The following is a 13395-nucleotide window of genomic DNA, read 5'->3' as shown; positions in this document are numbered from 1 at the left end:
TTGTTGCTCATTTTGTCTTTGTATCGCTCTCAGCCCCGAGATGGTCGCTCGCCAGCTGAGTTGCTCCACAGTCGTCCTCATCGAACCTTGATGTCTTTGCTGCACCCGCCGCATCAGGTTCCTGTGCAGCGGCAGACTTCTGCTTTTGCTCCAGGCGACGTTGTATTTTATCGCAACTATCGAGGTTCACGGCGTTGGCTCGCAGTGCACATTCTTTGCTGCCTCGGCCGCGTGATGTATTTGGTTTTGGGGGCCTCTGGTGAGGTGCGTCGGCATCTCAATCAGCTGCACCTCTGTCGTCGCACGGGTTCTGCCGCTCCCCGTCTGCTTTCAGCGACGGTGCCATCCGGTCAGCGCCCTGGGGACCCATCTACTGGCTCGCCTCATCCCCAGGTGTTACCAACGATGCCTTCCATTTTGCCCCATGGTGACGCGCCGCTGCCGCCTCCGCCGCCTGTCCAGCTGGTGCCGCCCGCAGTGGACGCTTCGCTGCAGCCACCAAGCGCCTCCCTGGGTCACACGCCGCCGATCGCTTCCCGTGACCAGCTGTCCTCCGCCATGGAACTCTTGCCCGCTACGGACCACATGGAGTCTTCGCGCGTCGGGTACCCCGACGCAATGGAGGTCGACCCTTCGGCCCCTCCTGTCTCTTTACGGGCACATACACCGCATGTTGACGTGCACCCTGGACTAGGTTTTCAGGTGTTTCCTAGCTCCCCTTGGACCGAATGGCCGCGTGCGGGTGGCACAGCCTCGCCTGTTGTTAGGCTCCCCACCTCATCGCATACGTCAACATGGGGTTCTCCCCACGGCGGGCGGAAGCCTTATAACACGACCATTCGCCGATTTGCAGGGGAGGAATGTGGTGTCACCACCAGACACCACACTTGCTAGGTGGTAGCTTTAAATTGGCCAGGGTCCATTAGTACATGTCGGACCCGCGTGTCGCCACTGTGTGATTGCAGACCGAGCGCCACCACAAGGCAGGTCTCGAGATACGGACTAGCACTCACCCCAGTTGTACGGACGACTTTGCCAGCGACTACATGGACGAAGCATTGCTCATTAGCCGAGCTGATAGTTAGAATAGCCTTCAGCTAAGTCAATGGCTACGACCTAGCAAGGCGCCATTAGTAACATTGCATGTATATAAAGAGTCTCACTTGTATCACCACAATCTCCAGATGTACCAAAAGGATGGATTAAAGTTAAGTATTCCAGAAGCTACGTACTTTTCTTTATAGCATTCATTACGTATCCTGTTTCAGACCTCACGCCCTCCTTTTTTAACTTAGAGCATGCCTTTCGGCTTCCTCTCATTGTGTCTAGGCTGTCTTGTCTAGACACAACATGAAGCATGCAGGAAGGTCGTCTGTCTGATGATTTGCGGTACATATTGCCAAGGTGGCAGGGAGCAAAATAAGGAGTGATCAAAAAACTTCCATTTTAAGGCTGCATAGTTCAGATCAGATCAGTATGCCACACACACACACACACACACACACACACACACACACACACACACACACACACACACACACACACACACATATCCATCCACACATATACCCTGCTTGTGTCTGTATATGTGCGGATGGATATATGTGTGTGTGTGTGCGAGTGTATACCTGTCCTTTTTCCCCCCTAAGGTAAGTCTTTCCACTCCCAGGATTGGAATGACTCCTTACCCTCTCCCTTAAAACCCACATCCTTTCGTCTTTCCCTCTCCTTCCCTCTTTGCTGATGAAGCAACTGTGGGTTGCGAAAGCTTGAATTTTGTGTGTGTGTTTGTTTGTGTGTCTATCAACATACCAATGCTTTCGTTTGGTAAGTTACATCATCTTTGTTTTTAGATATATTTTTCCCATTTGGAATGTTTCCCTGTATTATATTATATATCAGTGCTTTCCTCTCCCACAACTATCCTGCAGACCTCGTCCACAAACAGATCTCCCAAGCAATACATTCCTCCCCACCCAACAACAATGGTACTACCCCCAGACCACACAGAAGCATCCCCCTTGTCACCCAATATTATCCTGGCCTCGAATACATCAACTAATTACTCCGCCAGGGATATGACTTTCTCAAGTCAAGCCCTGAAATGAGATCATCCCTTGACAATATTCTCCCCACACCACCCAGAGTTGCCTTTTGCCAACCCCCTAACCTCCGTATCATCCTTGTCAAACCCTACAATATTCCCAGACCACCTTCTCTACCCAGTGGTTCCTACCCCTGTAACCGACCCCGATGCAAAACCTGAATCCACTTTCCCTTCTTCCCCTTTTTTCCCCTCTCTCCTCCCTGATGAAGGAACGAAGTTCCGAAAGCTAGGATACGTCAATTTTCTGTTCTGTTTTGTGTATGTATCGGCTGTACTGAGCTGAGGTAAGTACTGGCCAGGCCCTCTATCTCTTTGTTAGTATTTGTTTCATATATATAAACACACACACACACACACACACACACACACACACACACAGACAGACAGGGTGATGCGTATTAACATTTAAAAACCTCCAAAGCACTGTATATGACCCTGAGACAAGTAATTTAATACAAGACACATGGGATCACAAATGTTGGATACGATACAAATGTTGGGAAATGTGTCAAAAGTGAATGATAAATGTCACCAGATGATGTACCTTGTCATGCTTGCAGTGGTAGAGCCTCTCGGTCTGTCACACTTGATCATCCCAACCCAAGTCAAGTATTCATATCATTGTGGCTACGGACACACATGTGCGACTTTAGTGATGGCGTTCAGGATTTGAGTCTTGCATCTGGCAGGCAGTATTTTTTCATTGTGTTTAACAATTATGTATTTATATTGAAGTTTATTATTTTATTTACCGATCTTGCAGTTTCCTTGATTTCTTGCAAAGTACAGTACAAATCAAAACCTACCGTATTGCATAAAAAGTAGATGAGTATAAACTTCAGAATAGCATCATTGCCATTAAATGACCTATGTTTTCTTTACTAACTAATGTCTGTAAACAAAAAGAGGACAGAAGCAAAAAACACAAAATCAGAACTGCTTTTGCTTGATTACAGCAGGGACAGTAATTTTGTAACATCTACATTTACAACAGATCATATTTACAAAATGTTTTCGAAATTTGCTCTGTTTGCTCAAATGAAAGTATTGCACTGCTCAATCATTCCTTTACACTCAACCCCGACTGCTGCACATGCTGTGGGGTATGTCATCTGGTTATGTCATATGTTCAGTGTTCCTCGCCAATTTTTGGGGTATTTTGAAATGTACAAAAAGGCAAATGCAGAAAATTATCACATTTGGCTGCACATTACCTGCGTCACAGAAAAATAATGTATACGAATCTTCTCAGATTTTCCACTGAATAACTTTGTGCAAGCCTCACAATATTTCAGCAACACAACTGTTCGTCATCTTCAGGTAGTGGTGGGTCCTGTCATCACTGCTGCAAGATGTGACTGGTGATATTTGCACAGCAGAACTGAAATTTGTCAGGCTAGAAGCAGGAGTACGAAGGCACTCCCAGTTGGATGGAAATGCCATTCATAGTAGCCTTCTGCTTATGTGTTGTGGGCAATGACTGCACTTCTGGACACTCGTGTGGTTAAACGCTGAATTAACTCTGTGCAAGGTGCTGCATCAGGTCATACATCGGAGGATCTGGTTTCTACTGTTTTAATTTCATGGCAGTCAGTGCTGGATTCTGGGCAGTGCTTAGTCAAAATTCCATATTCCTGTTGGTAAGATTGCCCACCATATGGATACATGCCTCATTCTTAAAAACACAATCCTAGAGTGATGATCCTGAGAATAAAATTTCAGTCCTCTTGGGAAACATGTGGTGCCCTGTATTCAGGCAGTGCTCTGCTACCACTAATTCACTGGGTGGCATTTTTGTCAGCACTGTTGAACACAGTGTTCTTGCACAATGTGAGGTGTCTGCCCTATATAAGATTTCCCATAATGGCATCAGATCTTATATATGATCTGTGTTTTCTAAGGTCAAGATTGTCTTTAACTGAACACAAACAATTCCTTAGTTTTGCTGGTAGACAAAAAACACACTTGATTCTGTTTCTCTTAGTGATTCTTTCTATTTTTGAAAACATGCCACTGAAATATGGTAGGAAAGCCATTTGCAGTGCTTGTCTAAGTAACTTCATTTACATCCCTACACTGAACTTGCTTTGCTCAGAACACATTGCAAATCTGTTTACAAGAATAAACATTCTGCTGGAACACTGTTCTTAGGTGTTACAGTTCACCAGGCAGACTGTCGGTATCTGAGATCACGTGTGCTCTATGTGCCAGGGAGTGTAAGACACCACCACATTGTGCAGGGTGACGGCAACTTTTGGACCGCAAATATAACTCTGCGTGTATCAGTTTGCAGTAGAGACTAAGCCCCAGTGTTCTGTCAGCTTTTCTTCTAACCGTGACATCCAGGAATGGTAAGCTGCTATCTTTTTGTACTTCCACAGTGAACTGAATATTTAGATGGACCGAGTGCAAATGCTGCAGGAACATAGGTAGTGTCTGTATTATGTGGGCCACACCACAAATGTCTCTTCAGCATTCTGCCAGAAGGAGGAATGTTGGATATTTACTAAGGGAAATAGAGGATCTCCCATGGGAACACTGTCCACTTGATTAAAGTAGTTGGTGTTACATAAGAAATAGGATGAGGTATGCACATTTTTAAACAGCACCACAATTTCTTTCTCAAACTTGCTGCTAATAACCTCTAATGAGGGCTGCAGGGCACTTTTGTAAGTAATGATATAACATTTGAGCTAACTAAAAGATCTGAAAGTTCTAGTTTAAGCATTTTCAGGTATTCTATGAAATCCTCTGAATTCTAAATATGATGGTCATAGTCATCCACATGATAAATTTCAAAGCTGTCATGTGGAAATTGCCAGTTCCATCTTGCAGCAGTGATGGTGGAAATCACCATCACCTGAAGATGCCAAAACGTTGTGTCACTGAAATATTGAGGGAGGGACTTGCATAATGTTATCTGGTGGGGAACCCAAAGTGGTTTTGCAACAGATCTATCAGGCAAGCCTGAAAAGTCACATATACTCCAAGCAGTAAGTACCTATTGTAAAATGGTCACATTAGTGAGCTTCGCAATTAATTAACAGTTTATCAATAAATTTGGCTTCATTTTGCAAGAAATTGTGCTGTGTTCCACTACTCCCTCTTCAACAAAACTAATGTCAGTTTCTGCTCCACCTCTTCAGCCCGAGATCCTATGTATACTCTTGAGCATTTGTGTAAGATACCTGTTTATTTATAAAAATAAAAGTAACTTCTATCATGACTTTCCCATTTTTGTCCAGTGGGTTTGTTATCCTGCTGTTGCCTACTGCAGACTACAAGATTACTGTTGAAGATTTCTGCAAAGTTTTTCTTCCTTTTTAGTGTACCAACATTTCACTGTGTGGTGTTGGCCTGGTACTGTTTAACAGGTGTTTTAACTGTTGTTTCAGAGATGCAATACGAAGCAAATGCAGTGAGGATGACTTGCTTGCCATGATTGGGGCAGCAGTGAGAAGAAAGAAGAAACAACATGCAGGTAAGATACATTACAGCAAATGTAACTCTATAGATAGAAAGAAAATTTCTGCTTAACAAGTCATAGCAAACATAAGAGCAAAACAGAACGAAAAACAACAGTGATAGAACCTGAGTTTTTTGTGTAAAATTGGATTTAATTTTTTATTTAGTATTCATTCTGATTAATGCCCATTGGTCAACAGTACATTTCAGCCCTAGAATTTGGTTCTGCAAGGTCCACCAGATAACCATATATGGCTGTTGTAACTCCTTTATTGGACTTCAGAAGTTTTCCAGCAACAAATCTTTTTTTTTTCTTTCTTTCTTTTTTTTTTTCTTTTTTTAAAAATAGCTAAAATGCAGAAAACATCATAAAGGAAACACTCACAGAAAAGCGTCAGTGTCCTTGAAACAATGGAAACTCCAGTAGGAATATCAACAATGTTGGAAAAGACAGATTACTACTTACTGATGAAGGCTGTGGCTGAAAGCTTTGTGTAAGTTTCTTTTAATTCTGCCCATCTGCAGCCTAAGGTATCTTCTTTATGGTAAGTAACAGTCTGTCTTTTCCTTCATTATTCATTAGTGTTCTTTGTTTTTATTGCTGTTTAGCAAGCATCGTGTGGTACATAAGGGATGTGAATAGCGTCAGATGTTGAATCATCACTCTGGAGGATATGAAGGTGCTGCATATTGGTGTGAGACAGCATTATCTGATGAGAGTTTGAAAGAAACCTCATTGTGGATGTCCATTTGGTCGCCTGGTTAAACCTTGCAACATCTGTATTTTTGGAGTATTTGGATCTGACAGTGGCCTGATGTTGGAAAGTAAGGGCATACTCATCATCAATCTTCCAGTTGACTACATCAGACCGCTACAAGGGAGCATCACTGTGTAGTGTACTGAGTACATTGTAATCTGTTCATGTCTGTGACTGCCATCTGAGAACAAGTACAGTAAACTCTCGTGCAGCTACACTTTTGGCTAGCTAGATTGACGCTTGACAAGTTTCAATTTGCATGCACCTGGAGCCAAGCATTTGCTAGTGTTTTTTGGCAATCTACTGCTAATCAGTGCACTGGTGCGTGTCAAAAGTCCAAGTATCATCAATTCGTGCGTGTGTTGGTTGAAGCTCTAGTGTGTTTCTTATTCGTATGCCACTGCCATCTATTGGAACTCCTTGGAAGTACAGTACATACAGTATTGTTCTATGCAGCGCAACGTAGCCCTGTCGAAACCGACAATTAGAGTGCGCCGCCTAACACTTTCCACTTGTTGTCGGTACACCAAAGCTGAGTGTTTAACAGTGAACGTACAACACCCTGTTGTGTTGCCACGTGGGCTTGGGTAGAACAGAGGAAATGGCATAGATGTATCGAATGCTTTCATTTGATGGCTGCCACAGCCTGGTTTCAAAAATCAAAAGTTTGTCTAGTGCATCTCGAGTGTTGTCAAGTTTTGCATCTGTGTGTTTCTGATTTGAGGTTTTGTGCTCCCACTATGTGCCTTAAAGTGTCCAGAGATAAAAGGGGCCAAAAACCATAAAGGACTCAGTCGAGTGTCTGTAAAAAGAACACTGAACGTGACTACGGGCACAAAACATAAAACGAATGTGATCTTGTTGGAAAAAGAGCTTCACACTTTGCAGAGAATTGATGCTGGTGAGCCACCCACAAAAGTTGCTGCAGAGTAGGAGTACAATTACTGATCGGAAGACAAATCGATCAGGAATTGAAAAATTTTGTTCCATCCAAGCATTGGGCAGCGCAGTGAAATCTTGAAAAACAATGAGAAAAGGTGCACATCCTCAGTTAGAAGAGGCATTATTTTTGTGGCACGAATAAATAAGAGCCAAAGATGTGTCAGTTTCACGTCCTCTACTTTGTCAAAATGAGCTGATGAGCTGATTGAAGGAAAGAAGCAAGAATTCCTCGGAAGTAATGGCCGGCAGGATTGTTTCAAGAAGCGGCATGGCATTCATGAAATTGCCATCAGTGCCAAATCATTATCTGGGGATGAAGCTGCTACGCTGATTTTAAGAAGAAACTGCACACAATCATTGACAAAGGAGGTTATACTGGCAATCAACTTTACAAATGTGATGAGACTGAGTTGAATTACAAAATGCTGCCAACGAAAACCCTTGCCTCTAAAGAAGAAGAAATGGCTTCCGGGTACAAAAAAATCAAAGAAAGATTTACTGTCCTCACTTGCAGTAATGCCACTGGCAATCATAAACTGTGTCTTACTTTAATTGGCAAATCCAAAACACCAAGAGCATTTAGACACCAACCAACCAGCTTTGCCACTGAGGTACACGAATCAGTCTTAAGGCATGTATGAACAGTGCCATCTTCAGAGAGTGGTTCCAGGCAGAGTTTGTTCCAGCTGTAGTAAATTACATGGAAGGAAAAGGACTTCCTTGAAAAGTGCTACTTCTTGTGGATAATGCTCCTTATCACCCAGGTGATCTGCAAGATGGGGATATCAAAGTTGTATTTCTCCCACAAAATGTCACATCTCTATGTCAACCGATGGACCAAGGTATTCTTGAGGCGATAGAAAAACATTACAGACGCAAGATGCTGGAATACTTAATAGGTGTGATTGATGCTGCAGATGATTTTGTGGAAGCTCTTAAAAAAATCGATGTTTTAAGTGTCATTCATTGATTGCTGAAGCTTGGAATCTAATTCCTCCAGTTCCTCTTGTTAGGTCTTGGAAAAAACTCTTAGATCGTAAGGCAACCTAAGTGGTGGGAAGGAGGAGGCAACACCGAAACTCAAGCTGACATAATTTTGGTGAATTTACTGGAGAAGCTGGTTGTAAAGACACACACTTCGAAGACATTGAAGAGTGGATGGAAAATGGCATTTTTTCATGTGACTGAGGATGAAATCGTCCAAATTGTGACCGATCATAAAGCGTTAGAAGACTATGTTTCTGATGATGAATCAGAGAAAAATATTCCTCACACATTCTGTTACGAAGTGATCCAAACTGCCCTGGAGTACATCAGCCAACAGGAGGAGACTATTTATCCTGAAATAGTTTGATTTCAATGTTGGAGATGTATTGTTGCAGCAATAGTTTCTCAAGCAAAAAAACAAAAAAAAAAGACATTCGTGACTTCGTTACCAAAAAATAAACTCTAATGAAGCATCCTAGAACTTCTATGTCCATAACTTAAAAGGTTTCTTTTTTTTAATTTTCTTGAAAGTTCCTCTAGACAGACTTTTCGTTCCTTTGAGTAATCTCTAGATTTGTTTCACAATTTTGTTCAGTAGTTTATTTTTTATTCAAAAGAGCAGGTAATAAAATTAAAACTCCTGTTTTTTCCTGCTGCCAAATAAGGGAGATTTTTTTCTGTAAGAATGCAAAATAAACGAGCTTTGTTATACAGCATTTAAAAACTTTGAGTTTTCAATCATAGTTTGGTGCCTTTTTAACATGTCAACACAATTTTTTCAGTAAAAAAGTACAGGGTTATTTGCAACCGTATCAGAAACGTTTTACATACCCTACGCACGTTTTACGATCGTATTTCGCAATATTGACACAATTTGTAGTGTTCACATGTGAAAACAGGGGGACTTTGATTTATCTGAAATTTTCGTTATCGGAACCGGCCACCGTCCTGATCATTTCAGATAAACAGGAGTTCACTGTAATAGACTCCTTGCAACATGCTGTGTCATACAGCTAGGAGCAGCCAGACTATGGCATTGCCATCCTGCACATAGGCTGCCATTAACACTCAAGCAAATGACTGCATGCGAAGTGGTGCCATGATCGAGAAGTATGGACTGCTAATGAATGGTGTCACATTATGTTCACTAATGAGTCCCAGTCCTGCACTGCTCCAAATGACTATCGTGGAGAAGTTTGACAGTGACCCAGGGAGATTGGGAGAGGTCCCATTCTTCCACATTTTTGGGGGGGGGGGGTCACAAAGGAGTCCCATGGTGTGGGGAGCCATTGGGTATGACTTCAAGTCACGGCTTGTAATGGCCGAGGGAACTCTGATGGTACAGCAGTGTGTAATAGTATTGTGGTGCTATTTTTCAACAGGCCAGTGCTTGTCCACATGTAGTATGTGTCTCTTTAAATTGTCTGTGTGATGTTGATATACTGCTGTGGCCAGCAAAATCCCCATATCTGTCCCCGATAGAACATTATGGGACCAACATGGACGTCAACTCCGTCCCACTGCCTGTATCCATGATTGCAATGTCCAGTTACAACAGTTGTGGATCACCTTTCTCAGGAGGGTATGCAGCAGCTTTACGACATCCTCCCGCACTGTCCAGGCCAGACAGGGTGCATTGCTGTATTGATAAGTGGGCTCAAACTGATAAGTTCTGTGTAAATTTGACTCTGTTTTGTTATCACTGAAATAACATCACATATCCTCTAAATTCGCTATGTTTCAATTTGTTTTCTCCCCACCTTCTGAGTGTCTCACTTTTTTTCAAGCAGTGTAATTTAAGACAGACATAAGAATATGAAAATGGGATGGCATATCACATTGCTATTCAACTATGCCCCTAAGAAAATGGTAAGGTAATGGAGAAGAGCAGGTGCACTATTACACTGACTAGAACGTAAACTTAAAGATAGAATTATATTGTGTAACCTATACCGATGACATAATACTAATTGACAAAAACATTACTGATGTGCTAAAGCAATTTGAAATATTAAGGGAGCAAGCTAGGAAAATTGGACTACTAATTTCACCTGGAGAAAAAATTCTTGGCTGATACCAAAATGGCACTAGTTGAACTTATATAGGCAACAACATAGTATTTGGTGTTAAAGAGTTTAAATAATTAGGTGAAAAAGACCACTGAACATCATAATGAAAAGAAGGCCATAGAATACAGACTTCAGAAAATACAAACTGTCTCTCAGTTAACTAAAAGTATTTTTCCTGGAACTTTAAAATCTAACATTGTACAACAGTGATCAAATTAGAATTTCTTTATGCATGAGAGAGACTCTTTGTCCAACACAAGACATGAAAACAGCAAACTGAATTAGAAGAATGTAAAATTGTAGTAAAAATCTTAGGCCCAAGAATAAAAGATGGAACACATCACACAGAACCCAGCGTGAAATCTCCATCAAATTCCTAAAAACTCTTGTTACAATGTGTCTCCAAAGAATCCAACTTGTGGGACATACAGAAAGAATGTGTCCAAACAGGAAGCTCATTGGATTCCCACATACTTGAAAAATAAGATCCAACTGATGAAAACAAACAGGAAGAGACCTTAAGAAATTGGAATCACTACATTTACAGTATTCTGATGTAGTGATGAGTCACACAGAGTGCAGTTTCACAGTAGCTTGATCCATGCTTGTACTTGTGTATGTAGTATATGCAAGTGTGTACAGCGTCTATTCTGGTGTACTCACAATATGCTAATTTAGTGGCCGAGCAGTAAACCGGATCCCTACTCAGTTCCAGTGTGCTGTGCTAATTATTCTTCTTCACTTGACATTTATGCTTGGAGCTGCAAGAGAGGTCATTTTGCAGATAGTGCCACAAAAACAACAAATTCTCAGATATCAGTTTAACTTACACGCTTCAACATCATAGACAACATTTCACATTAATATGTTGCAGAACACTAGATTAGTGTTAAAATTGCCAGAGTAAACATTGTTCTCCATGTGACAGATTGTCACCCGATGTCCAAAATCGATAAATTTTATATCTCTGCACAGAGAAGCAGCTGGTTGGTCATTGTCATGTGTGGTGCTAATCAATGGGTCGAGCTCGTTGCTGGCACAGCGCCACCACAGAGTAAGTGGCCCCTCATCCCAGCAGGTGGCGATGTTTTAACACCCGTATAGCTCCCCAGACTTACCACGTCTGTGGATAACTCCGTCTCTGCACAGAACTTCCCACATTTCCCACACAGTGGGCCATAGTGTCTTTTACACACAATAAATCTTCAAACTTATTTCATTGGCTAAGTTAAATTTCGAGTGTGACATGCTATTTAGTAAAAAATAGCAAACGGTAGACATGGATGTTATTGTGACTCTTTCCTAAGGCAACATTTGTGTATTACACTTGTAGAAGTGCACTGCAAAATAAAACAGTAGACCGTAAGTTCAAACAATGGAAACTCCAGGTTGGAATATCAGCAGTGTAGGAAAAGATAGAGTGCTAATTACCATAAAGATGGCACGTTAAAATGCAGACAGGCACAGTTAAGACACTTACACATAAGCTTTTGGCCACAACCTTCATCAGAAAAAGAAATAGAAATACACACCATTCATTCACACAAGCAAGCACACCTCACACACACATGACCGCCAACTCCGACAGCTCAGAGCAGAATGCTAGTCTGTAAGTTTGCTACACAATAAAATAATTATTCTGAGCTACAAGAAAAATGGATTCAAAGAACTAAACTGCTTGAAGAAAAAAAAGGGAAGCTCCCTGAAGCAACGTAGTTTCACGAGTGTGCATACCAGTGGTAAATTATGAGAGTCGTAACTCTCTGAAATGGATACAAAGGCCACCAGATTGCATTAGCTTTGTTTGTGTCTTGGATTGTTACCATGAATGGTAGGAGCTATAAGAGATGTGAAGAGTGTAAGATGTTGAGTGATCCCTGTGAAGGACACAGATGCCCTGTACTTCTGTGAGTCAGCATTATCAGCATGTAACAAAATTTGAAGGGGCCTAATTGTGTGTCTCCATTTGCCAGGCTGATTGAATTATGCAATATGCAGATTTGTGAGACATTCAGATGTGGTAGTGGCCCCATGTTGGACTGCTTGGGAACGTAAGGGCAGCGTGCTTGTCAGCAAGCTTCCAGTTGACCGTGTCTGACGAGCCCATGGGAGAATCGCTGTAATGTACACTGAGCACATTGTAACCCTTTCACACCTGCACCTGTCATGTGATCAGCAGTGAGTCACATTCTGCAAGACCCGCGATTGCAGTTGTCAGTCAGTATGACAACGACATAGGGAGAGGGCGTGTGGGGCAGCATCGGATATGACTTCAGGTCACTCTGACAGCACAGCAGTATGTCATGAACATCCTACATCCTCATTTGCTACCTCCATGTCCAACGGAGTTACAAGAGACAGAGCAGTGAAAACATATCCAGTTGTTGACTCACAAAATGGTTTTGAGCTGTGACGCATATAGTCTTAAGTGAATCATTCATACAAAAAGAAAAGAAGAAGAAGCTAAAGTCAGAATGTGAAAAAATTGGAGAATGGAATAGATATTTGAAGACTTCACACTTGAAACTCCCAGTTTTCCTATTGTGAAAGTGCCTTTGTGACCATATGCATTTCACTGACGATAAACTTTTTTTTTCCCCCTGGGTCTTGGCTCCATATTTTTTCATCCAGTTGAGTCAGAATACTTGCATAGTATTTGTGAGGTATTGTTTCAGTCTTGCAAGCTAATCTAAAATACAAATCCCTTTTGCATCCTAGAAAACAATGACCACTCTTTCTCTCTGATGAAGTCACCTTGGCTATTTTTGTGCAACTGCTGTTTCATTTCGGTCATCTCTCATCCACGGGAACAGATTGGTGCATAGAATCAGTTGTGTGTCAGATTGTCCCAAATTGTTTTTCACATTAGGTTGTAGTGAGGCTTCAACAGATATGCCACTCACTTTCTGGTACAGCCACGGCATCAACTGTTTTGCACATCTTTTTAATTACTGATCTTGCAATATCACACTGTGTTCTTTCTCAGCATTTTCATATTTGATTGTAATTCTAGGAAATTGTTCATGAGTCATCTTACAGACATATGCCACATATGAATTCAGCCACC

The 13395-nt window shown here is 41.8% G+C and overlaps 1 protein-coding gene across 1 annotated transcript in view; it reads left to right on the top strand.

The window, feature by feature from the left end:
• The window catches only part of LOC126440351 (molybdenum cofactor biosynthesis protein 1-like), a 383691-nt gene that overhangs the window by 30633 nt on the left and 339663 nt on the right, over positions 1-13395 (top strand). Inside the window, exon 4 of the mRNA XM_050090639.1 lies at positions 5503-5588. Coding sequence (XP_049946596.1) covers positions 5503-5588 — 86 coding nt within the window. The remainder of the gene's footprint in view (positions 1-5502; positions 5589-13395) is intronic.

This window comes from Schistocerca serialis, unplaced genomic scaffold (assembly GCF_023864345.2).
Source record: "Schistocerca serialis cubense isolate TAMUIC-IGC-003099 unplaced genomic scaffold, iqSchSeri2.2 HiC_scaffold_1362, whole genome shotgun sequence".
Lineage (NCBI taxonomy): Eukaryota > Metazoa > Arthropoda > Insecta > Orthoptera > Acrididae > Schistocerca > Schistocerca serialis.
Note: the sequence above shows the minus strand (reverse complement) of the source record. Positions and strands in the feature narration are given on the sequence as shown.